General features: G+C 44.9%; 2 protein-coding genes and 1 long non-coding RNA gene across 4 annotated transcripts; all 3 read right to left on the reverse strand.

Moving 5' to 3' along the window:
* Nucleotides 1-300: 300 nt before the first annotated feature.
* LOC120659138 (BTB/POZ and MATH domain-containing protein 2-like) lies at nt 301-1350 on the reverse strand. Its single transcript, XM_039937190.1, has one exon. It carries the CDS (start codon nt 1348-1350, stop codon nt 301-303), a length of 1050 nt encoding a protein of 349 aa, XP_039793124.1.
* Nucleotides 1351-10879: 9529 nt separating this feature from the next.
* On the reverse strand, nt 10880-16484 carry LOC120663065 (disease resistance protein Pik-2-like). 2 transcript variants are annotated; one of them, XM_039942098.1, is made up of 5 exons: nt 16263-16484; nt 15120-16012; nt 12192-14307; nt 11937-12090; nt 10880-11348 (listed from the first exon to the last, which is right to left on the reverse strand). In XM_039942098.1, the coding sequence occupies exons 2-4, from the start codon at nt 15746-15748 to the stop codon at nt 11983-11985; spliced, it is 2853 nt and encodes a 950-aa protein (XP_039798032.1). In that variant the 5' UTR covers nt 15749-16012; nt 16263-16484; the 3' UTR covers nt 10880-11348; nt 11937-11982. The 2 variants fall into 2 exon arrangements, with proteins under 2 accessions (XP_039798032.1, XP_039798031.1); XM_039942097.1 differs by lacking the exon at nt 10880-11348 and having other exon boundaries at nt 11694-12090.
* A 4793-nt stretch (nt 16485-21277) lies between these two features.
* On the reverse strand, nt 21278-26052 carry LOC120663073. The gene is made up of 3 exons (XR_005670298.1): nt 26022-26052; nt 23055-23059; nt 21278-21363 (listed from the first exon to the last, which is right to left on the reverse strand). It is a non-coding gene; the product is annotated as an uncharacterized LOC120663073 (long non-coding RNA).
* Between the last annotated feature and the right edge of the window lie 1647 nt (nt 26053-27699).

Genomic DNA, 27699 nt, shown 5'->3' on the forward strand with positions numbered 1-27699 from the left:
AACGCGTTATCCAGGGAGGAAACGCCGGTCACTGATACCATGAAGAGAAGCAAATGATCAAGCCTTAGATTGTATTGATCTCATCATCACATATAAATACATGTACACGATGGAGCGAGTCCAACGGGAGGGAGCGCAGCGAGCGGACGCGCGGTGAACTCGCGTGGCGAGCGGCGGACGCACGTGGCGAGCGCGGCGGGCGCGCACTGGCACGCGTGGCGCGCAAGGCGGGCGCAGTACGCGCGGCCGTTGCGCTAGTCCGTTAGCCTATGGAGAGCTGGTCAAGGCATCGGATCGCTATCAGAAAGCTTTGATGAGACGCTTGCTCCTCGCCATCCTTGTGTCCAAAATCTCAACGATCACATCCTTCACGGCAGAGGGGCTGCTTCTTGCCAGATTCTCAATGTCGTTCGTCGACATGATCGCCCACGCGTTCGCTCTAGAACTGATGAACCCTAGGCACATCTTCTTAAGCTTGCAGCACTGGTATTGCTCCGCTATTGCCAGCATCAGCAGGACCGTGCTCACGCCGACATGGCTGCACAGCTTGTTCTCCGTCAGTGACTTGAGATCCTTCAGGTTGTACTGGCCGGCGGCGATGAGGAGATCCTCGGCGAGCACGGCCCCATCTTTCAGTGAATTCATGGTCATCTCCGGCAACGAGTCGGTGTACATGAAATTCAGGAGGGCCTCGAACGACTCCGGGTGCATGTCGCTGATGCGCACGTAGCTGGTGTCCTTCTCCTTGGTCGGGCCGAAGAACTCCTCCTTGAAAACTGCCGACCGGGCGGCGAGCACGGACTTGTGCGCGGCGAAAATCTTGCCGCCAACCTCGAACTCCACATCTGCCCCTTCCTTCGTCGCCAGGAGGCGGCCTAGATCTATCCGCGCGTGCAGCCCGGACAGCGGCGGCGCCCTGGCCCTCAGGACGGGCGGTTCCGGCGGCGGCTGTCCCCTCGGCCCATCAGATGACCGCGGTGGTGCTGGCCTCCCGACGGATGGATTCACCGGGGCAGGCGTTGGCGGCGGCGCCTTCTCGCCGGATGGACTCGAGTGGCTAGAGAGCGTGACGACGACACCTCGGCGGCTGGCTCCGAGCTCTGGCCGACTGCCCGCCGGAAAAACGGTGAGGTCGCATTCGCATCGGATCGCGAAGTGATCGCCGCTCTTGAAAAACTCCACGAAGTGCTCGCGCGAGACGAAGCACTCGTAGCCGCACGCGTCCCCCTTCCGGCCGAAGGCGGCGGCGACCTTGCCGGACGTGAGACACCGCGCCCCGCCTCTCACGTCGCGCATCATCAAACTGAACATCACGTGGACGTCCCCCCCAGCGGCGGCAGCGGCGGCCATCTTCGTCCATCAGGAGGTAGAGGGACATGAACCCGGTGGTGCCGGCGAGCCTCCCGTTGGGGTAGAAGACGACGCGCCAGGAGTGGCCGCCGACGTGGACCGGGGCAGATTTGATGCAACTGCCGTTGGCCGGCTTCGTGGCCTCCGAGTAGGAGCCAACGGTCATCGTGAGCACCTCCTCGTCGCACGGCGGCGGCGGCATGGCCGTCGACGCCGGCGTGGCAGATCGAGCGCAAAGAGACGCGGGCGCGCGCAAGCTTAGCTTCCTAGGGCCGGCGATGGAAACGATAGGAGTTCACGAGATTCACGCGAGGATTTTATCACGCAGGATCCAAGCTAGTGTCATTTCGGTTTCCGTGCAATATATATATATATATATACCATTTATATATGGTATATATAATAATATAAGCTTGCTTTTTTCCATGGTATAAGACTGTAATTCCTTCCCTACGTTGTAGGCATAGACCATGTCGTATTCGTATAGTAATTATAGTAGAGGTGGTAAAGAGACTAAAAAATTTAATAATGTAAGATCTTTGTCGTGTGTTGCACAAGACAAAGGCTTTGCCATGTGGAAATATGTTTTTGTCGTGTGCCAAAATTTTTAGCAAATAATACAGTATATAAAGATATCAAATTGGATTACGATAAGAGTACTAGATAAGTCATAATCTATTATCACCTCGAGTACTACTTGTACTCGCGCATTGTGCATCCTTAACAAACAAGGATAACACTTAAGAAAAAGAAGCGATAGTAATCGAGCTGGTATCTTCTGTGCATTAATTAACATAAATAAATTTTCAAACGCCAAGTCTCGTCGCATCGATCATAGAATACGTACGCATACGTCGCCGTCACGTGTCGAGAACTCTCTCTCTCGATCGATTATTCGGCGGCGATGTCCCCGTTGTACGCGCCCTTAGCTGCCAGTGCCGAGGATGACGACGACCTGATCCGCACGTTGCTCCCGGAGGAGGTGACCGTGTCCACCGTCGTCGCGAGGGCGGTCGGCACCGGGCACCATGGTTTCCTTTACCGGTAACAAAAAAAACCGGAGGTCACCGATAAACACGTTTATCGAATTTATCGGAAAATTCTCGGATTCGACGTTTTGTTTTCGGACGAAATTTCAAAAAAATACCTCATTTTGTACGGAGAATAACATAGATTATTTTCAAACAATCTAAAAGCGAAAAAGATATAACAATGCATAGAAATGAGAAATATGGCTATCACGAAGCAACAGATAGTCTGTTCAACATGGAGTTTCAAATATTGCACACGAAGATGCTCAATCCCAAATATTACAGTCTCCATCCATAGTTCCAATTCCAAGTACCAACAATTACTACATAGAATAGTCCATGGTCCTAAATATTAGAAGCACACGAAAAGACAAGCTCAAACCCAGGCAAATAACAATTCATTTTGCATGGACCCTCGAATCTGACTTTCAGGCTTCAGTACAAGGTCTTGACAGAACGTTTATTCATCCTTTTCGAGCTCGGACGGAGAGGGATTCCCTTATCCTTACCAGCTGATAAGAGAATACAAATTAATCAATAGTGGACCAAAATTTTCCATTGCAAGTTGATCAATAGTGGACCAAGATTTTCCATAGCAAGTTGTTCAAGTACTAGTACAAGGAACATTACCTCCTTCCTGAGTTGTCGAGCCTCCCTCTCCAAGTTCATTTGCATCACCGGAAGCATGAACAGCATCACCATCACCTTTAATAAAATTAATATTTCAGCAAATCTACAGTATATAATATGCAGAATCCCATCAAAAATTAAACTTACCATTGCCTTCACTGTCATCAGAACTACTCTCCCCTGAATCAGCATAAACAGGGCTAACTTGCTGATCCGATTCTGATTCATAATCAGAGAAAATATCTTCAAATTCTTCCTTCCTTTTCTTACCCCGTTTCCCACCAATCTTATTTTAAAATGCAGCCACCTCTTCATCACTAATCCCTAACTCATCTATAACAAGTCTGCTAGGATTAGGGGATTCGGGCCTCTGGTCATCACGTTCATCTAGAGTCGGTGCGGACTCACTCCTAGAGGTGCACAACCAATCCATGATCGGGTTCCTTTCATCATACATAGTCACATCTATTAGGGTGCTACAAGGATCAGAATCTCTTTCATGCTCCTTGTTGGTTTGCATTTCTTGAAGGTTTTGCATGTCAGTTACGAAATGTTGGATACGCAACTTCAAATTATAATGTACAAAAACCAACTTGTGAAGCTTATCGTAACTTAACCGGTTCCTCAATTTGGTGTGCACCAAGGCAAATGTGCTCCAATTTTGCTCACACCCACTAGAGGACATGCATTGTGAGACAATACGCCTTGCAACCTCTTGTAGTTCACTATAGTCTCCACCATATTGATCCCACCAATCAGCTAGGAAAATGATGGTAAATGAAATAAGAATTCAAACATAAGAAAGCAACAAAATAATGCACATTAAAAAAAATTAAACATGCAATTACTTGCACTACACCGGCCATTAAGAGCCGATTTTCGAGCCTCCGCTCCTCCAAATAACCCTCCCTGTTTTGAGAAGAAAGTAAATTGATCGATTGCAGCAGAAGCCTTTGAAGATGAGCCTGCAAGCTTCTTGATGGCCAATGTGACAACATGTCTGACTTTGGTTTCCTTGCAAGCTTGGAAGTGTACAGTGCTTTATGATCAAGTGCGGCAGCTAACAAAAAATAAAATAAAATCAGCAATCTTAATAATTAGTGATGCATGAAACAACAACATGAATTGAACAATTTATCAATTAAGCCCTCACCTGCAAGCATAAGTGTATCATTGACAAGATAATCAAGTCTTCCTTGGACTTTTTCCAACACCCTATTCTGTAGATTTTTTTGGATGGTATTATCACTTAAATTGCCACATATTTCTGCCATAGATTCCATCATTTTTGGAATGAATGCAGATATAGAATAGAACTCCTGTTGCTGATCAGCTAAACGAAGTACATAATAGATTGGGGAGACAGCTTTTAACACCACTTCCATTTGACTCCACCATTTTTTGCTGGTCAAACAATCATATGTGAAATCATGGTCAGCCTTACCAGCCCACACACATTTCTCCCAGTCATCAGATACCATCCATTGCTTGAACTTATCTTGTCTATCCCAAAAACTCTGGAGAAAAATGAAAACAGTGCCAAATCTAGTGGCATTCCACCGAATCAGCTCCCTCCCTATCTTTTCTCTCATCATAGCATGCAGCCTACAAATAAAAAACATGACAACAAGAACATCATTGAGTATCACCGGTTGCATTTACAGACTTATGGAAGAACATGCGTCCATTGCAATATATCATGAAGTTAATGATGGACATCATGGTAGGACCTGTAGATGCAGCAGAAAAAACACAACGCTAAGTGCACAAGATTAATTATTTCAATATGGACAGTACAATAAAATATAGGCCTACAAAGGTACAAGTATTCACCTGTCCATGAATCACACATGACAGTAACCCCATAATCTTTCCAATCATCCTTGAAGGCAGCCATGTGAGCCTCCATGTCAGCATAATTCATATCCAGCAAGGCACCATCTATTTCTTTCCCACGTGGAATTGGCACTCCTTCACCAAATTGTTGGGTTAACTTAATTGCTGAGCGGAAGTATGGGCAGTCCGCTTTTCTTCCGGGAATATCATTAGCATGAAACCATTTTGACCAAGCTTTCCCAAGCTGCTCTTTGGCAACCCCCTCTAGCATAACATCCACCCGAGGTTGTGCTTGGGCCTTACTGCGAGCCAAATCAACATCAAAAGGAGCATTGGAAGAACTTCCAGGACCTTTATAGTATCTATCAATCGTAGTTTGATGATTAGCTGAATAACTTGCACCAGTCTTGTTACAAACAGACTTGCCAAAAGATGAAGAATTATCTTGCTGCATGGCGGAATTAGAATCCCTTAGAGACTCTCTCATTGCCATCTCAATCTGTGCTTCTTCATCAAGAGGGATGCTTGTCCTACCAGATACCCTTTCTGTTGCCACCTCCTTTTCAACATAGAGACGAAGATTAGTACTTCTCTTCCTTCTTATTCTTCCTGATGCAAATTCATCTGCCATTATATTCTTAATATGCGTTGGCACATTTTTACACTCCACTACATTCCCAGTTATTCCACCAAGATGCTCCCTTAGACGAGATACACCACCACCCTTTTTTGTTTTAAAACAATAGTAGCACAGAAATCCAGCCCCATTAGGTTTGGGGTAAGGCTCGCCATGGCTCCATGTGACCTCAATTGGTCCATTTAACTTCACCACTCTCCCTGCAGGAACACATACAAACTCAACTTTAATTTATGTAGCACACTTGCCAATTAAATCAACTCAACTTTAATTTATGCAGCACACTTGCTAATTAAATCATTGTATATCATTGTATATCACGGATTGAACTTGTTCAATAGTACAGATCAAGAATTGTTCAATAGTACAGATCAACACTTGCCAATTAAATTTATGCTGCACACTTGCCAATCTAAACTCTAAAATCTAAATCTCACAATACTACTAAGGGAGCTACTCAAATCAGCACTTCAAAACAAGATAAATAACCAACATTTCACAATGACAGTCTAATAAGCAACTAGTTTGCCGATTTACCATATTTTGCAGTCACCTCCACTCCACCGTTACTGTCCGTTGTTCCCTTAGGAATGGCACCACTGTATGATGTGCCGGTGGCACCACTGGAGGATGCACCAGCGATGCCTTTACCTCTGCAGCGGCGTTGCACCGCATCTTGCTCAACAGCATCATCAGGACCTCGCGTGGGACGCGCAGGCGCATCATCTTCCCTTCCCCCATCCATTGCCATCACCACTCCGAGATGCTGAAATTGAAAAGGCTCAGCTTACCTTGCTACAATCGGCAAGCACTGCTGAAATTTAAGAGGCTCACCTTCTCTGGTAGCCTAGTCAAGGCGTCGGGGAAGGCACAGGGCCGGTACGGCGTCAGGGAATCGGGTCCCGGCAGCGGCGGCGCCTCCCTCCAACGCCAAATGCCCAGGTGGCGCGGTGCCGGCAGTGGCCCAGGAGCTCGATTTCTCCTGGAGGCCGGTGAGGGCGAGGGACCGGAGCTCCTAGAGGCTGGAGCTAGGCGAGGCCGGCGAGGGAACTCGAGCGGGCGGCCGCCGGTCAGGCGCAGTCGAGGGAATCGCTACTGCTCTACTTCGCTAGGGTTGGGGTGGCTTGGCAGGAGCAACGCGGGGTAGCCTGTGGCCTGCTTTTGGTTTTGGGCCGAGCCATATTCAAAAGAAACGAAAATTTTGACCGGCAAATAAAAATAACCGGGCCCCACCGAAAAACGTGATTTTTGGTTTTATTGGAATTTTATCGCCGAGAGGATGGGTGTGGTCTGCCTGTGTAAGGACGGCTCGTGCAACAAGCTCCACCGCGCGAAGCTGGCCCAGGTCTAAGACCTTCACGGAGGCGTTTGCTACCTTCTGTTTTTCCATCTGTGGATAAGCTAGCTAAGCTATAATAGTAGTAGTGTGTTTCTCATAATTAGTCAACAACTTTTCTTGCTTTGTGAAGGAGGGGGGGTGCTAATGGGCTTCGGACCAGGCCAGATGTTTAGGCTTGGATTTGGGGTGCCCTGGGCCCTTTTCAAGGCCTGTTTCCTAAGTGAGTTCTGGGCTCCCGTCCATGGTTTTGAGCGTTGTGCAAAAGTAGTTCATTTAGGTCCATTTTTCTTCAAAAATGAACATTGTTCCTAAACCAGACACATGCAAAAATGGGGTTATTTGAAGTGCCAAGTGGCGGGTTAGTATAAGAATGAGTATGAAAACCACACCAAAACAACACTAAAAAGGTGTCATTAACGAGCGTCAACAGGTTTATTGTCGCCCCTGGTGAAGATCTAAAAGAATATCCATAAAAACTTTCTTCAAACCAGGATTTCGGCCAACCAAAACAGAGGCCCTACAATCGAGTTGAGTTTTAGCTCATCATACACTACTTGGCAAGAGTAGTCTTGCACAATCCCCCTCCAACAACTGATACAATCTTCATCATCTCGTGGGGCACCTCATCCCACTAGGGTGATGAGACCATTGATATGACCCCACCCCTTGAATTATCAATACCAATGAGCTGCTTCACCTCTTTCTACATAGCCTCAAGATGAGGATCAATTGCCAAAGTAACATAGACTGCATCCATCATGCATCTATTTCTGATTTAACCATGCATGTAGCCTCTTCCTATTATGATCAAAGTATTAAGATATCCAAATTCATTAGCACGAGGCAACTACCAGCTAATATGAAATGCACAAACATACCAAAATGTGGCCCTTCATTTCCTAACGAACCGAGATTGAAGCATGTGACCTGCAGAAAGCAAGTATATTACTCAAATTGGGAGTTAACCAACAGTAAAATAAATCAAGCAAGAGCATCTGTTCAGTACCCAGAAGAGCAACATAATATAATCAAGAAAAGCATCAAAGTAAATAAGTTTTAAATCTGTAAGTCCAAGCTGAAAATAGTAAAAAAACAGGCCATTCTCATATACATTAGAATGAATAGGTTACTGTCTTTTTTATCAGACAAGCAGTAGAATGCAGACAGTCTCAATATTTTTACTCATCTGTATGTGTGACTGCACATAATAGTTCAGGTTCTGGCTCGGATTCTTGTTCTTGTTCTGGCTCCGAAGCAGTAAAACAGAGTATCAACAAAACTCAGGTCAATGCTTTCTACATGGCATATATGATATATCATAAAAATAATCAGCTCTCATAAATATATCAATACAGTAAGTAGTTAGGGAGCACCAACATTGACAACAAATGACATGTACATCATGAGCTTACTGCAATTGCAAGTGATAGAGCATCCAATACATATATAATGAGGTCATATACTAAATGTATAAATCAAGATGTTTGGTCAGATACTTACCACAGCTGTCGAAGCAAGAATCTCCACAGTTCATCAATGAGCTGAAAGAATATCAAGGACATCGGTAGAGCTGATATTGTATCAACCACTGTATTTTGTCAAATAAGAAGAAAAAACATTAGTAGCATAGCTTACATATTCAAGATGAGAAATTTTTTCTCTCAGCTCAAGTTTAGTATGAGAAATATTAACCATCATTGCACATGTCCAATGCCTCGGCTAATGTTTAGTATGAAAAAAATTAGCCATCACTGCACATGTCCAATGCCTCATCTCAAGTGTAGCATCCAAAAAACATCATTGAAAATATCCAAAGCCTCGGCAAAATTATAGAATGAAATAAGAAAAATCATCATTGGCATTGAACAAGTGCTTAGGCAGAATGAAAACTATTATCATCGGCATGGACAAGTGCTCAGTAAAAAAATTTGTTCTCAGATGTATATCGGCATGCACAAGTGCTTAGTAAAAAAATCTTTCTCAGATGTATCTCACACAATTGGCATCGACAACAACAAATAAGTCGTACATAGTCACCAGAGTAAGGGAGGAGGGGACGCAGGAACAAAGAAAGGAGGGGAAGATGGGCCCTTTTTAACCATAACCTGTAGACCAAACAGAATTGTCAGTTTTTCTGCGCCAAATGCTACCAGCAATGAAATGTTATAAAGAAACTCAAGTGATAGAAGGTTCAGAAGGTAATTCATGCTCCAAGTGTATTCAATACCGGAAAAGGAATTAACAAAGATACACCATCATACATCATAGCAATTGCCAGAAGTCAAGCTGCAATAAGATGATAAAGAGAAACATAGCAGCAATATAGTAATTAATCTTGATACCACATAAAGCTGATACAGGTGCAAGAAAATATATAAACAAGCAACCAAAATAAACTTTGGAACAAGAAAGATCACCGGGTTATATCTGGTGTTCCCTGGGAAAGCTTTTTACAGCTGCATCCCATGAACGTGGATTGAGAAAGACGATTATCAATGAAAGAACAACATGATGCTTCCTAGAACAGATCTATATTCATGTTTTATGATATATCTTCAGCAACAGAGACAGTTATCAATGAATTTTTGCTCAATTGTGCTTGAATTGCATCTACGATTAAGCAGAATTTAAGATCAGGATGAAGTGCAGAGGGGCACCAAAAGAAGTGAAAATTATTGGGTCCTTACTATCAGTTTTCTTTATTGACAGTAGGCTCATGTCCAAATAAAAACTAAGACATGGATCCACAATATAATTCAGATAAGTACTAGATGGATATGCAGAGATCATACTTGCATAAACATGTTCAGAACAAGAAAGATGCCAAACTTTTTGAGCCATATAGAGAATATGTTCGGTCAACAAACAAATGTTCTCAACAGAACATCCAAACTTTTTGAGCCATATAGAGAATACTTTCAATACAGGTCAAATGCTTGTTTTAAAGCCTATACAAGCACATGTTTAGAGTATATACACCTTCGCATATAGCATGTTCTGGAGCTTATAAATAATTCTTCATCACATATCAAGTGTAAGAACTAGATTATTCAGAACAGGGACAATTTGCATAAATACAACACATCAAGGAGGAGCTAGAGGCCTTTTACCTAGAGTTTGTCTGATCTGTGAAGGGGAACTAACAATTTATCAAACCAATGCAAGGGTAACCTCGGAGGCATATCATCGAACACATTACCGAAAAAACCCAAGACGCATCACACACCTAGTCAGGGACCTACCCACAGCAGAAAGGGAAGAGAAAGGGAGGGCATACCTGGAGCAGGAGGGGATTGAGAGGGGCCGGGCTCATGGGGGACGAAGAGCAGGGTGTGCTGGAGATTGGAGAAGTAGAGGAGGGAACAACCCACCTTGCCAGATCCATGGCCACCGAGGCTGGACCGGCGGGCGACGAGGCTGGATCCCATCTCCTCGTCGGCGTTGACTGCGCCGAGGGCAGCCTCCGGGGTCCAGAGGTCTATGGATCCGTCCCGCCTGGAGGTGGCAGCGGCATGTCCCGGTTCCACCACCGCCACTGATTTCAAACCCTAGCACCGTCACGGAGAAGAAGGCGGCCTCGGGAGAAACCCTAGATGTGCCCTGCGCGCCTCTAGGGAAGGGGGCGCCTCTAGAGAAACCCACTGAATATTTATGTGGTGAGGTAACAGCTCCAAAACTTGAAAGCAAATCAACGGTAGGTGGCGAGAATACTCCATGACTGAAGCTGATGAGTTAATAATGACGTAGCTTAGCTTGATGATGAGGTCTTGTGGCACTTGAAATGGTTTAATAATTTTCTATCTACCACTAAAAGTAAGAGCATCCTAAGATAGCCATGGGAAAATCAAAAGTTCAGCATTATTGTAATATACTAAAAACAAAAAGAAAAAAATTCTCACACAACAGATTCGTATTTTCATAAAAGCACCATCAAGACCTATAGTCTATGACAATCTTTGTTCCTAGGATGCAGCACTATTCAAATCTGAGAATATTTTTGTCGTGGAACTGACGGATGGGCATAAAACCATAAGAACGATGGGAACAAAAAAAATATGACCAAACAGTTAAAGTGTTACAACATCTCAGCAATGTGAATGGGTAGCCCCTCCTCCTTTTTTCTGGGCTTGGGACCAGCTATGCGAAACTAAGTGTTACTTCAAGTTGCATAGGCGGAGTTCCCTACCCACCCACCCAAAAAAAAGAAATATAGAAATAATGCATTTTTTTGTAGTTTTTAGGTTTTGCATTTTTTTCTGGTTTTCTGTTTTTTTTTTCTAAGCTAAGAAGCAATGAACCCAAAAAAAGAAATATAGAAATAATGCATTTTTGTAGTTTTTAGGTTTTGCATTTTTGTTTTTTTTCTGGTTTTCTATTTTTTTTGTTTTTTCTAAGCTAAGAAGCAATGAAAGTACATGGACCCACAAAGATAGATAGGAAGGCCCCATTTGCGCCTGGTCACACGTAGTGCCACAATTCCAACGTGGTGAAATTAAGTCCTCCCATTGAGCAAGCCATGCTGGACCTGCGAGAGGGCAGAGGAGAAGGTGGTCAAGAAACCTAAAATCTTCCACACGCTGAAACCAACGTTAATGAGCGACGAAAGTCATCATAAATGGAACTCAGACACAAGAACGGATCGGACATGTGCAATACTACTGAACGAAATTTGATATGCCGAGAATTGGCTGCCAAGAGATTTAATTTGTGTATTAATGCAATTATTAAAGATCAATAAATAGGGTATAATGCGGCATGCAATCTAACCTACCAAAGCAAAAACATTGTAGTAGTAACATATTCATGGCATAACATCCAAGAAGATGGTAGAAAAATAATAAAATAAAATAGACCGAGAAGTAAGAGAATCTTCATCGGATTAGTAAATTGGACCTTTTCCTTAATTATATGTATACCTGGAGGAAGTAAAATACAGTCCGTTTGCCAGCGAACCGAGGAACATTGAAAACACGCATGCTAGTAACTGATTCCCAGACGGACTATTAACGTGGAAGAAGGTAGTGCAACGGAAGAAACCGAAGAAAATGAAACAGATGAAGAAATAATAATAATGTTGAAGTAGAATGCAGGGGTCCGAAATGAGTCTGCTTACATGTATGCAACGGGAAGGAAATAAGGATGACTTGCGTCCAACCGATTCAAGCGCTGGTGGGATCGGCTCCTAACTCCTTGGCAATGACCTCATCGCCAGCAGATGAGACCTCACCTTCCTCTTCCTCCTCACACAAATCATCACCACCCTTGGACTGGAAGCGGGAAGGAATTCGATCATCAGTATATAAATAAAAAAATAAAAAATTGTTGAATTCACATACGAACCTGAGTGAGCAGAGCATCTTGTATGTACCTGATCGCCGATTTGATCCGTTGAGTGATCGCCGATTTGATCCGTTGAGTGTCGCATCATTTTACCTTGATTCCGTCGATGGAGATCGAGCTTGAGGCTGTTGGGATGGAGTTGTGCTGCGTTCCTCAGCTCAGCCTCTGCTTTCTCCACGTCATCAGGAGAGACACCCTCACAGTCGACATATACTGTGACTCTGCGAAGCGAAGGGAGGCAGTGCAACCCCAGGCTGTGGCAGCTATCGTTCCCATCCTTGTATAGGGCCCTGACGGGAACACGAAAAGCGAGCTCTTGGAGATTTGGCATCACGGTTGGTGGGACTGATCTGCTGGAGGACTCGTCCTCTGTGCTGGAACCAAAGGCCGCCAGAGCACCCTGCTGCTTTCCATTCCAGAGGCTAAATGAAACACAAGCCGAGTCCTCGTTGACCACAAACTGCACCATACAGCCCCTGAAACTGCAACTTCGCAACTTCTGGAAGAAGCCATCGCCGGCAATAACAACAGTTGCTGTGGAAGAAGCCATCGACGGCCGAAGCGTTGACAGTCCGAGCCGACGGAGCTGTGGCAACCCGCCCACGGCTCGCAGACCGGCCTCGTCTATATCTTCCACAAACAAGTCCAAGTAGCATAGGCTGGGGAGACGTGCAGGGTTAATACATGATGGCAGCCGACGGAGCACTACACTTTCTACTATCAAACTTTGGAGATGCTGCGAAAGCACCACCCTGTCCCACTCCGCCAATGGGGCTTCATAACCCAATAGTAATAGATGCTGGAGCTTGTGGAGATTCCCTAGCGACTGCGCTAGATCCGACTGCACCGTCCCTTTCAACAAACCATAAACGCGAAGCACTCTGAGTTCGCTCAGGTTGCCGAGGGCCTTCACAAATTGCCGCTTGGACTCGTCATTCAGGTTGTCGATACTTATTCGCAGCTCCTCCAATGACGTCACCTTCTTCAGCAACCCATCCGGCGCGCTCGTATCCGGCGCGCATAGGCAGACCAGCTGCGTTAACTGGCAAACGCCAAAAGGCAGTACCCGTATGTCAGAACCGAGCAAGTCAAGTGTCTGTAGAAACTTGAGCTTTCCTATTTCTTCTGGGAGCTCATAAATACCATTTGTACCTTGTAGCCCAAGGTACCTCAAATGAAGTAGATCTCCAAGGTGCTTAAGACCCTGCCAGCCTTTTCCACAGTAGCAGTCCTCTAAAGCTAGCACACGCATGAGTTTGAAGCTTGGATGCAAGACCCAACTTCCAATATCACACCTACAGGCAACCAATGACCTCATTCTTGCCATGCCCGTGTCATCTTCCTGCTGGGTTAATTGCTTCATCACTCTGTTCTGGTGAGCTAATCTGCGCACCTTGTTTCCTGAAGGTGACGTGACTTTGTCATCATTTGAGATAGTCACAAAGTTTTCTTCGTATGACAAGCCACGGATGAGATCGAGCACCATGTCATGAACTTGGCACGCATATATCTCCCCAGTTCCGCCCTCTGCCCTGACTGCCTGGATCATGCTTCTATTTACGAGCTGATTGAAGTATTCCTCACCCAGCTGAAACAAGCTGGTACCTGTTTTCGTCTCCACGAAACCTTCAGCTATCCATTTCCATATCAATAAATCTTTCGGAATGAAATAGTCTTCAGGATACACACTTAGATACAATAAGCAAGTCTTTAGATGCATAGGCAGATCATAGTAGCTAAGAGACAATATCCACTCAGTATCATGTGCTTGCTGGCCATCATTACCGCGATAGAAACCAGGAGAGTCGCACACAGCAAGCCAGTCTTCCGTTTTTTTACCCACAAGCATACTAGCCATTGTGATGATAGCTAATGGTACACCATCACATTTTCTCATTATCTTTTCACATGCTTCGGCAGGAAGATTTGCAGGACGTTCACCTCCACCATCAAACAGCCTTGTGAATAACAACATTTTGGAGTCATCATCTGAGAGTGGTCGTAGCTGGTAAATAACACCGGTGGCAACTTCTGATTTACGTGTAGTTTTGATTACTATACTTCCTCTGTCATTCTCAACCAAAGCCAATTCTATTTTCTTCCAATATCTTGTCTCCCATACATCGTCGATAACAATAAAATATCTGCATGTCAAGAGCCTCCGTTAGTAAAATATGTCTAAGCCATCTACAAAACAAGGAGTTATTATGACTAGATGAAGGATTTAAAAAAATCATCATTTCAAAGAATTACATTGTACATTTTGACCGATCGATAATAAGTTAACAACATTCGTAATAATTAGTTAAGGTTTTAATTAAGATCCAAAGATATATGCATGAAATGGTAAGCATACATGGTTTTAAATAGCGGGCTATGATAAATAGCGGGCTATGATAAATAGCGGGCTATGATAAATAGCGGCGTATTTTTTTCCGAGGCTAAGAGGCTATAGCAGGCTATGACAAATAGCGGTTTACCACTAAACCATGGAAAATACAAGTAATAGATGCACAAAAACATAGTAATTAGGGAATTTCATAAACATAAATATATTTCTAGGGCTACAGGAACATTATTTAAGTTGATAATACAACAAAATTAATACAATCAAATATTCAGTTGTCAAAACGACCAAAGCAGTAGCACCGAGCTAAGTATAAGGCTATAGCGGCGCTAAAGCTATGCCATTTAGCACAGCTATAGCTCAATTAGCTTCCATAGCTGCCATAGTGGCACAAATACAAATGGCGTAGCAGAGACTCTCTAAGAAGGCTATAGTGGGGCTATAGTGGGGCTATAGCCCGCTATTTAAAACCATGTAAGCATACCAAACTTGGCACTGTTGGGTTGTTAGCACCGGTGAATTCTATACTGCACTAATGATAGGATTACAGTGGAAAATACACTCTTAATTTGCAGCGCGGAGTATCATAAAATGGCTAATAATTCATACCTCTTGCTTTGGAGGAAATCTTTGAGTTCGTTGATGAGCTGCCTTACGTCCAATATATCATATTTCGGCTCCCTGAATTCTTTCTTGTCAAGATCTATAAGAATGTCTCTTAGGACTTTCTTCACGTCAGGATTTCGACCAACCGGAACAAAAGCCCCACAATCAAATTGCGATTTAAGCTCATCATACACTGCTTTGGCAAGAGTAGTCTTGCCCAATCCTCCAACTCCGACAACAGAAACTATCTTCATCTTCTCATGGGACACCTCATTCCCCTGGGGCGACGAAAGCATTGATAGGAGCTCACCTCTTGACTTATCAATACCAATGAGCTGAGTCACCTCTTTGTACATAGCCTCAAGATGAGGATCAATTGCCGAAGTGTCAGCAGGTTTGGCCACAATCTCGTCGATTTTGCACCTGTCGCGCCGGTCAGCCACCTCCTGGAGTTGCTTCTTGATGTCTTCGATGGCACTAGAAAACTCACGGCGAGCCTTGGCTTTGCCGAACAGGCCACCCATCTTCTTCAGGGCACTTTTGAGCTTGCTCTGGTCAGCGGGCTCAGAACCCTGGACACGCACAAGGAAGGTGTCGAGCAGATCTTCTACGTCGTAGGACACCTCCCTCATCTGACGCGCCCAGACCTTGACCTGCGTGTGATGTTGATCCCATGGCACTTGTGCCACCTGGTCAAGGGCAGGCTTGATGCTCTCCAGCTCCTGATCGAGGAACTCGAGCTTCTTCCTCACACCCTTCTGCAGCTCGTATTCACCTTGGAGCAGCTAGTACAGCTTGGGGGCGAGGTTGCCCATCGCTCCCGTCACCAGATCCATGACTGCCGCCGTTGAGCTCTCTCTCAAGATTGTTGTGGTAGCGTGTGGGTGTGGGTCAACCTGGTAATGGTTTGAGATCCGAACCATATAAGAGTTAGAGCCAATATGCCATATCACAGATCAGAATCAGAAGTACAGCTTACAGTAATACATGGGGTTAGGAACACGCAGAATGAGGGGCTAGCAACCAGAGTGCGAGATCGAGCTAGGAATCCATGAGGCTAGCAGGATTCTTATCGATCCATGGTAGAGGGGAGAAGTATCCAGTGGATCTATGGGGATCTACGGACAAACGGATGGGGAGCTTCACCTTGCAGACGATGTAGAGCTAGTGCTGGAGCAGCAGACCGTAGTTGCGGTGGATGCTGCCGGCCAGCGAGTTCTCCACGAGGAGCACAACGCGGTCGGAGATCCAGGGTTCCAGCTTGAATGGGTCGCAGCTTGAGTACGCCTTGCCGGCAGCCTTCTTAGCGCCCGGCATGTCCTAGTACGCCATGCGCAGCTGCTGCGCTGCTGCCGCCGTTGCTGAGCCAAGTAGGATGAATACGTCCAAGGTGTTGAACGTGACTCGATCGGATACGTATATATGAAACAAACAATAGAGATTAGTTGTGTACTCTTGCTCAGCCGGCCGCGTGACTGGCACTCTGTCTGCTAGCTCTTCTCTCTCCTCTCCTCTCTCTCTCTCTTCCTTTCTCGATTCTCCCTTCCCCAGTTGTGTATTGATCGGCTACAATACAAGTGGACTGACGTGTGGCTCCACTGTAGCTGCTGTTGCATTTGGGATCGATCCGACTCAGTTAGAAGGATATGCACAAGGTAAGAGGTTAAGAGCCTTTTGGTACAGGATAAATGACATGGTGATAGAACCGAGACATTTTGTCTCGGTTTCATAGTACTGATTGGAAATCGGTATCGAGACATTTCCTCTTCTGCTCGGCAAATGGCCAATTTTCTAGTAGTGGGATTAGGTAGCCATGGTGGTACGTCGCAAAGCAGGAGATGGGTTTAAGTTTAACTTAAACTAGCTAGTGTGTTGCTGCCTCCAAGGTGTTGAACGTGACATTATCGGATACGTACAGATGAAAAGAGTAAAAAACAAGAGAGATTAGTTGTGTACTCTTGCTCAGCCGGCCGCGTGACTGGCGCACTGTCTGCTAGCTCTTCTCTCTCCTCTCCTCTCTCTCTCTCTTTCTCGATTCTTCCTTCCCCAGTTGTGTATTGAGCGGCTACGATACATGTGGACTGACGTGTTGTTCCACTGTAGCTGCTCTTGCATTTGGGATCGATCCGACTCAGTCAGGGGGAGTAGTCGCCTCACTCACCTACCCTGCTAGTGCTAGTAGTCCATCTCTTAAGCAAGCTAAGGTAGAGTAGTCTCAAGAACAAGAACAGCCATCGTCCACGCACCTAGCTCTCCTCCGTTGGAATTCATGCGTCATGGAGAGAGCGATTGTGAGCGCAGCGGCCGGAGTAATGAGCTCCGTCCTCGGAAAGCTGGCGGATCTGCTCCACGAGGAGTACAAGCTTGCCAAGGGCGTCCGCAAGGACATCGAGTTCCTCAGGTCCGAGCTGAGCGCCATGAACGACCTGCTGTACGTGCTGGCGGAAGTCGAGGAGCTTGACGCCATCAACAAGGGGTGGCGCGACAGGGTGCGGGAGCTGGCCTACGACGTCGAGGATTGCATCGATCTCTCCGTCGCCCGGCTCGGTCGTGCTGACGATGCCAGAGAAGCAGGTCGCCTCGGTGCCAAGCTGGCGCGCAAGTTCAAGAAGATCAGAGTGTCCCACCAGGTCGCTCACCAGATCAAAGAGCTCAAGGATCGTGCCATCGAGGAGAGCAAGAGGCAGAAGAGATACAAGCTCGACGGCCTCGTCGGTGCTTCTCCTAGCAACAAGGTTGACCTCCGGATGCGCGCGCTATGGGAGGAGACCGAGAAGCTCGTCGGGCTCGACGGACCCAGGGATGAGATCATCCGCTGCCTGATGCCAGAGGGAGAGGAGGAGCCCTCGCAGCAAGTCAGGGCTCTGGCCATCGTTGGGTGTGCAGGCCTGGGCAAGACCACTCTCGCCAATCAGGTCTACCAAAAGATTAAAGGAGATTTCGAGTGCAACGCCTTTGTAACGGATGGGGAGCTTCACCTTGCAGACGATGTGGAGCTAGTGCCGGAGCAGCAGACCGTAGTTGCGGTGGATGCTGCCGGCCAGCGAGTTCTCCACAAGGAGCACGACGTGGTCGGATATCCAGGGCTCCAGCTTGAATGGGTCGCAGCTTGAGTACGCCTTGCCGGCAGCCTTCTTAGCGCCCGGCATGTCCTAGTCAGGTTTTACAAAACCGGTGGGAACCGGTCCGGTTGGACCGGCCGGTCAAACCGGTCCGGTCCGGTTTCGGTTTAGGCCGGTACTAAATCGGCTCAAATTCAAAATTCAAATTTGAATTAAAAAAAATGAAAAATTTTCAAAAAAATTCTAAAAATACTTCAAGGTGTGACGAATCTAATGGTGTCAAATTTTCTCAAAAATTCGTTCGTTTAACATACTTTTCGGGCATTTAAAATTAAACCAAAAAAGAAAAGAAAAAAATGAGACGGCCCATTAAGGCCCACTTGGTAAACCGGTCAAACCGGCCGGTATACCGTTCCAAACCGGTTACACATGCGATTTTAAATTTGGATTTGAATTCAAACCGGTCAAACCGGCCGGTAAACCGGTCTAACCGGCCGGTATACCGGTACGAACCGGTTGAACTGAGTTTTTTGAATTCAAATTTGAATTCGACCGGTACCGACCGGTTTCCAGCCCAACCGGACCGGTATACCGGTACCGGACCCCGGCGGTTTGGCCGGTCCGGTCGGTAAATGAAACCCTAGTCCTAGTACGCCATGCGCAGCTGCTGCGCTGCTGAGCTTATACTACTCCTAATGGGGGAGAATTTAATTTTTATTTAAGATGCCAAGTGCACTGGCCATCATGGCGCCGTATAGATTTACGAGCCTCGGTGTGCTCATTCACATGGCCTCCATGCATGGGTCGCCAGGCTACTTCGTACAATACAACAAGAAAAAAAATGCAGATGGAACTCACGGTTAGTTAACCACATCCTTGGATGGTGAAATGACTGGCCACTCTACCTATATTTACTATTGGAAAAAAATCCAAATTACTACCCTCAACTATGGCCAAAGTCCGAATTACCCCCTAAACTATTTTTTGGTTCAGTTTGCCCTCTAAACTATATCATTTCGTTCAATATATCCCATAACACATTTTATCTTTTTTTTTTCTCCATGCACAAGTGGAATCTTAAGTTAAAATTTTGTGAGATGATGGTAGACATCATGAAATATGCTAAGAAAATGCATCATGATTTTTTCATCAGCATCTTGACGGGGTAGTGCATTTAATAAAAAATCAATCATTGAAATATAAATTTATAAAAAAATATTGATGAAATATATTTTTTTACATTCTTTGTGATGTCTACTACCACCTTGTAAAATTTGAGTTTAAAATTCCACTTATGCATGGAGAAATAAAAAGACAAATTCAATTAGGGGGTAAATTGAACCAAGTGATGATATAGTTTACTATATCTACTTGCTTGTTGTGCGGTAGGTGTGGTGTATTGAAGCTTAGTTCTCTGCTTTTGTATATTGAAGTATTGGCCCGGCCATGTGATATTGAAGCATTGGGCCGGCCACATGAGCTCTTCGTTTCTCTCAACTCTTCTCGTGATTCTTCATTTTGAACTAATAGATGGCCAACAGGACCGTACGGCACTGGCACGACACTGTGTCGTGCATTTGCCTAGTCATGTGACCATGTCGTGCTATATCGGGCCGCCGTGCCCAGGTCACTGGCTCTTTTTTTTAGGCAATCAGAAGGGCACCCCCCCTACTGAAATTTATTAATTAAATAAAAGAGGGAGAACAAAGTCAGGGAGTTCACATTGCATGACATCCTCCTCTTCCTATAAATAGGAGGCTACCCTCAGTGTATGTAACAATAAGATCAGAACGAATACAGAAAGAACTCTCTCTTCCTTTTCATGTGTGCTATGTTCATGAGTGTGTGAAAAACCCTGGTTTCTAACACGTTGTCAGCACGGAGTTCTACATGAGCTAAAGAGGTAAGAAGGTAAGAAATCAGTTCTTATGCACACAGAGGTGATGAACAGCACCACCAGTGGATGCGCAAGCACCCACGTAAGAACATGAACACTAGTGTGTTCTTGGCACATCGGCAGCATCCGGCAACTTGAAGATGGCTCTGCCGCCGTTGCTAGTCCATCGCCGAAGACAACTAGGGGCGATGCAAGAATGGCTCTGCTTTCGGTCGTCAGGCCGCCGGGGAAGCCCCGCCTCGGCACATGCTTGACCCGGGGCGCACTGCCGGCGTAGCTGTCAATGTTTCGATCTGCCGAATTGTAAATTTGCATTACATGTCTAGCTGGGATAGTGAGCGTGAAGAACACAAGGATTTATGCTGGTTCGATCGGAATGCTCTAAGTCCAGGTCGGCCACTCGCGTTATCACGCACAAGGCGCGTTATAACTAGGCAAGAGAGGAGGTCCCAAGTATATCTGTGTTCGTGTGTGTCTAAGAACTGAGGTGAGCTCAACAACTTGTCAACGGATGCAGTTGTGTAGAGAGCTCTGTCCCGGTCACGGGTCCCGCCATCCCTTTTATATGTGGAAGAGATGGAACGTTACAAGCAGGAAGAGATAGAAAAGGAGCAACTTATAGACGGGGTTGTCGTACATCGTCGTCCGTAATTGGGGGGAGGGGGTGAGGGGGCGTCCCGCCGTGTAAATTCCTGCGCTGAGAGCTCATGATGATGCTTTTGACGTCATGGGCGGGCCGTCCGGGCGGCTGCGAGCGGGGCGCCGTATGGCGCGGTAACAACACGTGTCACTGTGGCACTCAGGGTGCGTGCGCCACCTACCGCGTCCTTGCCCCAAGCCGATGTTGACTCCGCGCACTGCGCCTGGCCCGCCCGACCCTCCTTCCGTCCTATGGGGGCTGTCTCCTGTGAGGATCAGGCAAAGCATGCTCGTGATGTCGGTTTTGGATGACCGGCACCCTATACACGAGGCCACAGGGGTACTCGTTTGATTGTGATTTCCAATACGAATACGAACCGAGAAAGCGGTGGTCTATTGATGTTTTAGACCTTTGGAGTTTGAAACTAGAGGTGTCAAAAAGTTACCACATGGATAACTGGCTTGTGGCAGCCAAGCATTTATAGCGACATTGCTTTTTGATCCTTCGATATCGGCTCTTCCTATCATTGTGAAGCAGAATTCACCAAGTGTTGTATTGTTCACCCACCAATACGGAACGTGAGCTGGATTTAGACCGTCGTGAGACAGGTTAGTTTTACCCTACTGATGACCGTGCCGTGATAGTAATCTATTATCTTATTATTTGGCCAACAAACGGAGCCTCCACATTCGCTCTCAAAGCCTAGAAATTCCCACGTTAATCGGAGAAAAAAAGAAAATTAAAATTACCCACCACTGCTATTACAAAAAAATTAGCCTAAAATACCCATATATATATGTTTGTAAATTACCCACCACTGCCATTATGTTAAATATTAGCCCAAAATATCCTTAAATATAAATAAATATAGCCCACCTTTGCCATTAGACAAATAATTAAATCCAAAACATAATAGCTTTGGTACGCTACGAGCTACTCTTACACATAAATAAATATAACACACCATTACCATTAAATAATCTTTATCTTATTATTTGGCCAACAAATGGAGCCTCCACGTTCGCTCTCAAGGCCTAGAAATTCCCACGTTAATCAGAGAAAAAAATTAAAATTATCCACCACTGCCATTACGAAAAAATTAGCCTAAAATACCCATATACATGTTTATAAATTACGCACCACTGCCATTATGTTAAATATTAGCCCAAAATATCCTTAAACTTAAATAAATATAACCCACCTTTGCCATTAGATAAATAATTAAATCCAAAACATAACAGCTTTGTTACGCTACGAGCTACTCTTACACATAAATAAATATAACACACCATTACCATTAAATAAATACTTTAAATCAAAAACATAAAAATTTTGGTATATTCGATGCTACGAGCTACTCTTACACATAAATAAATATAACACACCATTACCATTAAATAAATTTTTAAATCCAAAAAATAAAAATTTTGGTATATGCTACGAGCTATGAGTACCAAATAGAGAGGAAGAGATAAGAACACAATGATGCGATATATTTAGTGTTGTAGCGTCTTAAAAGAGAAAAAACTTCCACGGGGAATGCCATGAGAGCTCCAACGCCCATGTCAAGGAGGAATATGTTGATTCATGAGACGACACCGAAGGATGATGAGGAGTAGCAATGAAATTAAGGGTGTGTTTAGATCACTTTGCTAAAAAATTTTGAAAGGGAATCTTGCTACAGCAATGAAATTAAGGGTATGTTTATATCACTTTGCCAAAAAATTTTGAAAGGGAATCTTGCAAATTTAGAGTATTAAATAAAATCTATTTACAAATTTTTTTTGCACGGATGGGTTGTAAATCGCGAGACGAAACTAATGAGCCTAATTAATCCATGATTAATCCATAATTAGCAGATGGTTACTATAGCATCACTGTTGCAAATCATAGATTAAGTAGGCTCATTAGATTCATCTCACGATTTACAACCTATCCGTGCAAAAAAATTTGTAAATAGATTTTATTTAATACTACATGCATGTGTCCAAACATTCAAAGTGACGTTTTTTGGTGTAAAATTTTGGGATCTAAACACAGCCTAAAGCCACTGCCATGGGCATCCATTGTGATGACGATGATTCTCCAACCTCAGCAAGAATCATGAGTTCATTATCTAAATACCAAGCACATAGACGTGCAGTAGAAGCACAGCCTCAAAAGTCTCGACCTTCAACCGCAGCACTGCTGTATATGTCAATGCACCTATTGTCTCAAATGGACTTAAGGAGCATTAACAAATTGAGAACCTGCTGCCATGGAGATGAGCATACTTCTAAAGTCTGAGCGCTGAGTTCATCGGCATCAACGGAGCAACACCATGTTGGTGGGTCGTGGACTCAATCTATATTCCACACACCATTACACCAAGCGCGACATGCTGGCCTACATGTCCAAAGACATCGCGAGAACAATAGTTTGGTGGAGTGGGGCAAGCAACAGTATCAAAATAGTTGTGTAGATGATCTCCACTTTCACTCTCAGAGCTTATAAATTACTCACATTAATCGAAAAAATAGAAATTACCACACTACCATTATGATAAATATTAATGTAAAATATCTTACACCTAACTAAAAATAAATCCAAGGGCCATTATGAAAAATTAATCTAAAATATCATTCATCTATGTGCAAATTAGAAACATACTATTAATTAGAAAATTAAATAATAAACAATTATTCAATCAGGCTAGAAGGAAAATAAAAATATTTATATGAGGAATATAGTAGTAAAACTTAATCAAGCAAGATCTTAGTATTTACCCAACAAAAGGAGTCTCCATGATCTCTCTCAAGACCTAGAAATTACCATGTTAATCATAGAAATTAGAAAAAATAACAACCATTGGTTTTTATGGGTATGTTTGAGATTGATTTGTGATATGATGGCAACATAGATTATCATGTATATTTTAACAGAGTCATGATGGAATATACTATGGAGATAGATCATGTACGTGTTTGAGTTCACTAGGACTCCAGGAGATACTGTATATTTGAATGGATCAAAATAGAATATCCTATGTATTAGATATAGCGAGATAGATCATGTCGTGTATTTGAATTGACCACGAGGACTCCAGGAGATATAACAAAACATCAAATATGGAAATAAATGATTACTTTACCATGTTGGAATAGAATCTATCAAACACTAGGTAATCATGAATCGTGATGCAAAGCAAGCAGATCATAACAGCAGGAAGAGCTTCCAAGGCCGGGTTCCCACGGGTCATGCAGAGAAACGTCGTCGCCATTATCAGTGAGTCCGGTGATCGCATCATATCAAATTTGCAGCTGCAGAAGTTGTACCAGGCAGCCAGCTCAGGCTTAAGAGGAGCAAACCATCACCCTCAAGGACTCCGGGAAGCTGACGTAGTAGCCACCGGATGCGAACAAGCTCCGGAGAAGCTAGCGTGATGACAAATAGCCGATTATGGAACTCTAGATCTCTCTAGAGGACGAAGAACTGCAAGGTGATATCTAATTAGGTTCCGTGCAACAAACAATGCGGAAGCAGAGTTTCAGCAAATAGCCAGAAACCTGTACTAGATCACTGCCGGCAGCTAGCTTCTCCAACATCAATCAAGATTGCTCCAGGGATGAGATCATGAGATCATGAGAGAGAGAGGGGGGGGGGGAGGATGGAGGGAGGATCATTAGGATAACGCAACAATTAACCGTGAGCGCAAGTGGCTAGCACAGGATCGGGTCATGGAGGTGTTGCAATTTTTAAGCTTCGAAGGCATCGATCAACGACTAAACGCGCGTGCACGTCATGCAGCCCCCTGAAGCATCTCCGCTCGCACAGGAAGTTGTGTGTTGGGCCCTAGCCAGCTATGCTAATTATTGCAGCATAAATAAGTTCAATATTCACAACTCCAAAAGCCATGAGCAGGGAGTTACAACAGATACAGTCAAAGCCTCAAAGGTAAGCACGTTGGATCAAATGACCAGCACTTTTCACTGTTTATCATTCATTTGTCTTTCTTGGTTCTAATAAAAAACATTATCTTTTCATGAACACCGCATGCTCACAATGTTGAAAATTCAGACTAATCTGATACATTTTCGTCATTCCGGCAGCATCCGCCTCTACCTACCCTGAATAACCCAAGCATGGTAACTTTGCTTATGTTGTCTTTTCAGTTGCAGGGCAAAGGATATTTGCTGAGTGATTACTTTAAACTATCATGAGCTACTACTCCAGAATAGTTAGTACTAACTCATACATATTATGGTGTTTAAGCAAGATCTCAAAAGGCCAGGCAAGAAGGTGTAGATTACCAAATATTCAATTAAGCTCCATTGGGTCAGGCTGAGGTATGCACATCAGAACTCATATTTTTTGTTGTTACTACACAACTTATCTTCATCTTGACTGTATGTACCAATGGTATACAAGTTTGTTTATATAATAAACTATTTCCTTAATTAAAATAGAACCTTACAAATCCAAAATACAATAACATAACAGAAAGTACTAATCCAAGCAGGTGCGGAGGGCACCGGCAGCGCAGGTTGCACTGGGAAGCAGGTGATGGGGGCAGGGATGGAGGTGGCGCCGGGAGGCGGAGGGGGCCGAGAGCGAAGGAGACGCCAAAACGCACGCGGATACAGGGCTGGCCATGCGGAGGAGGAGAAGGAGAGGGCGATTGGATTAAGGGTAATACTACCTACAAGTCAAAAAAACATTTTGGCATTGACACAATCCTCATAATTTTGATTACTACAACAATACACTTTAATAAAACTAAATAATTTTAAATTAACATTAAAAAAACAAACTTGCAACTATCTCAAAATGATATCTAATTCAAACCTAGAGGGGGTATAAAAAAATACAATTTGATTCTCAAAACACAACTTTGAGTCTTTGAGTACTACTTTTATCTAAAAATATCAAAACATTATAAAAGGTAAACTTTTATAAAATTACAAGTAAAAAAATTACTTATATATATATATATTAATATATTCACACTCAAAACCTCAAAATTATTTTATAATCAACATTAAAACAACAAACTTACAACAATCTCAAAACTTGAGGGAATATGAAAATATAAACCTAATTATTATATGGAGACAAAATGACTCATCAAAATTGAGGTAACACTTTAACACATCTTGATTTTCCTAAAAGCATATTGCTTTATGAGAGCCAACATAAAAAAAGGTTGTCACCTAATAGATACTTACATCTAGCCGCACGAGTAATAAATAGAAACAATTAAAAAAAGGTAATGTTAGAAATAGGAACACCTAGTCGCGCAAATGCGCGGGTGGCCTTCCTAGTTCAACCTAGTACGAGAGGAACCGTTGATTCACACAATTAGTCAACGCACTTGGTTGAAATGCCAGTGGCGCGAAGCTACCGTGTGTCGGATTATGACTGAACACCTCTGAGTCAGAATCCAAGCTAGCAACCGGCGCCTGTGCCTGCCGCTCGCCCCGACCCACATTAGGGCGTTCGCGCCCCAAGGGCCCGTGCCATTGGCTCAGCCTGTCCGACCGATGTGCCGTGGTAGGCCGCCACGAAGCTCCCTTCTTCACGGGCGGCGGCTGAATCCTTTGCGGACGACTTAAATACGTGACGGGGCATTGTAAGTGGTAGAGTGGCCTTGCTGCCACGATCCACTGAGATCCAACTGTAACACCCAAAATCAATTTTTTTAAAAAAAATTTAAATATTTTAATTTCAAAAAGACCTTTTTGTCTTGTTAAAAAAATGTATCTTTTGCTTGTGTTAAAAAAACAAACATCTCTCTCTCCCTCTTTCTTTTCCAGCCCAGCCCAAACCCTCTTTTCCCCTCCCTCCCTTTTTCTCCCGCACAGCCCACCTGGCCCAACTCGCCTCCCTGGCCCAACTCGCCTCCCTCCTGCTCTCTCTCACTACCAGGTGGGGCCCGCATGTCGGACCCCTCTTCTTCCTTCGGCTGCCCAGCTCCCCACCGCCGCGCGCACTGCCGCCCGCCCGAGTGCCCGCACCCGCTCGCCTCCAACTCCACCTGAGCCCGCCTTGATGCCGCCATCAGTGCCGCCACCATCCCCTCTCCTCCTCCCCTCCCTCAGTTGTAACCGTTGCCGCCATTATGGCCATCAAGACCGGCCATCGAGCTCCATTGCCCCTTCTCTTTCCCGGCCTTCCTGCTCCCTCCCTTGCCCTATAAATGGCACACCCGGGCTCTTGCCTGCTCCTTTCCCTGCTCCTGGACCTTGCGTCCCCTTTCTCTACCCCCATAGCACCGCCTCACGCCGCGTCCGGAGTGCCGTCGTTGTCGATCTCCCGCTCCGTCGTGTTCCATCGACTTTTAGCCACCTTTGGAGCTGCGCGCCGTGGTGAGGATGCCCCCAGTCCCTTTTCCCCTCTTTCTCCCGCACCAGCGCCACAGCAATTCCTTGCCGGAGCACACCGTCCGCCCCTCACCACCGTGAGCTCCACTCCGGCCACCGCAGCACCTCCCCGACAACCAAGTCCAGACTGCCGATTCCGGCCATCTGCCGCCGCGCCGCTCGCCGCGTACGTGAGAGGACCTTGATGTCGCCTAGAGGCGGGTGAATAGGCGCACCTATAGATTTTCACTCAAATGCAGCGGATTAAATTGACTGTCTGCCAAACCCAGAACTTCCGGGTTTCAAATCTAGAACTTCCGGATTTGGGCTAGACATTAGGTGAACTCGGAACTTCCGAGTTTGTCAATCCGAAACTTCCGAGTTCACTCAGAACAGAGTGAACACAATAAAAGTAGTGCTAGTAAATGAATATAAATTCAAACCCCAATTGTAGAGTCTGCTCAGTGAAGTTCCTTAAGCAGGTTCACACAGATCCAGCATGCACAAAGCAACAATCTCTCCAAGACACAAGTGTCTAATGGAAAGCTCAAATCCTAGTCTCCGTTGAGGAAGCTTATATCGACCCCAAGGTCAAGCTATCTCCTCCTTCCACTATGTGATCATACGCCCTTGTGGCAAAAGATCG

This window comes from Panicum virgatum, chromosome 2N (assembly GCF_016808335.1).
Source record: "Panicum virgatum strain AP13 chromosome 2N, P.virgatum_v5, whole genome shotgun sequence".
NCBI lineage: Eukaryota > Viridiplantae > Streptophyta > Magnoliopsida > Poales > Poaceae > Panicum > Panicum virgatum.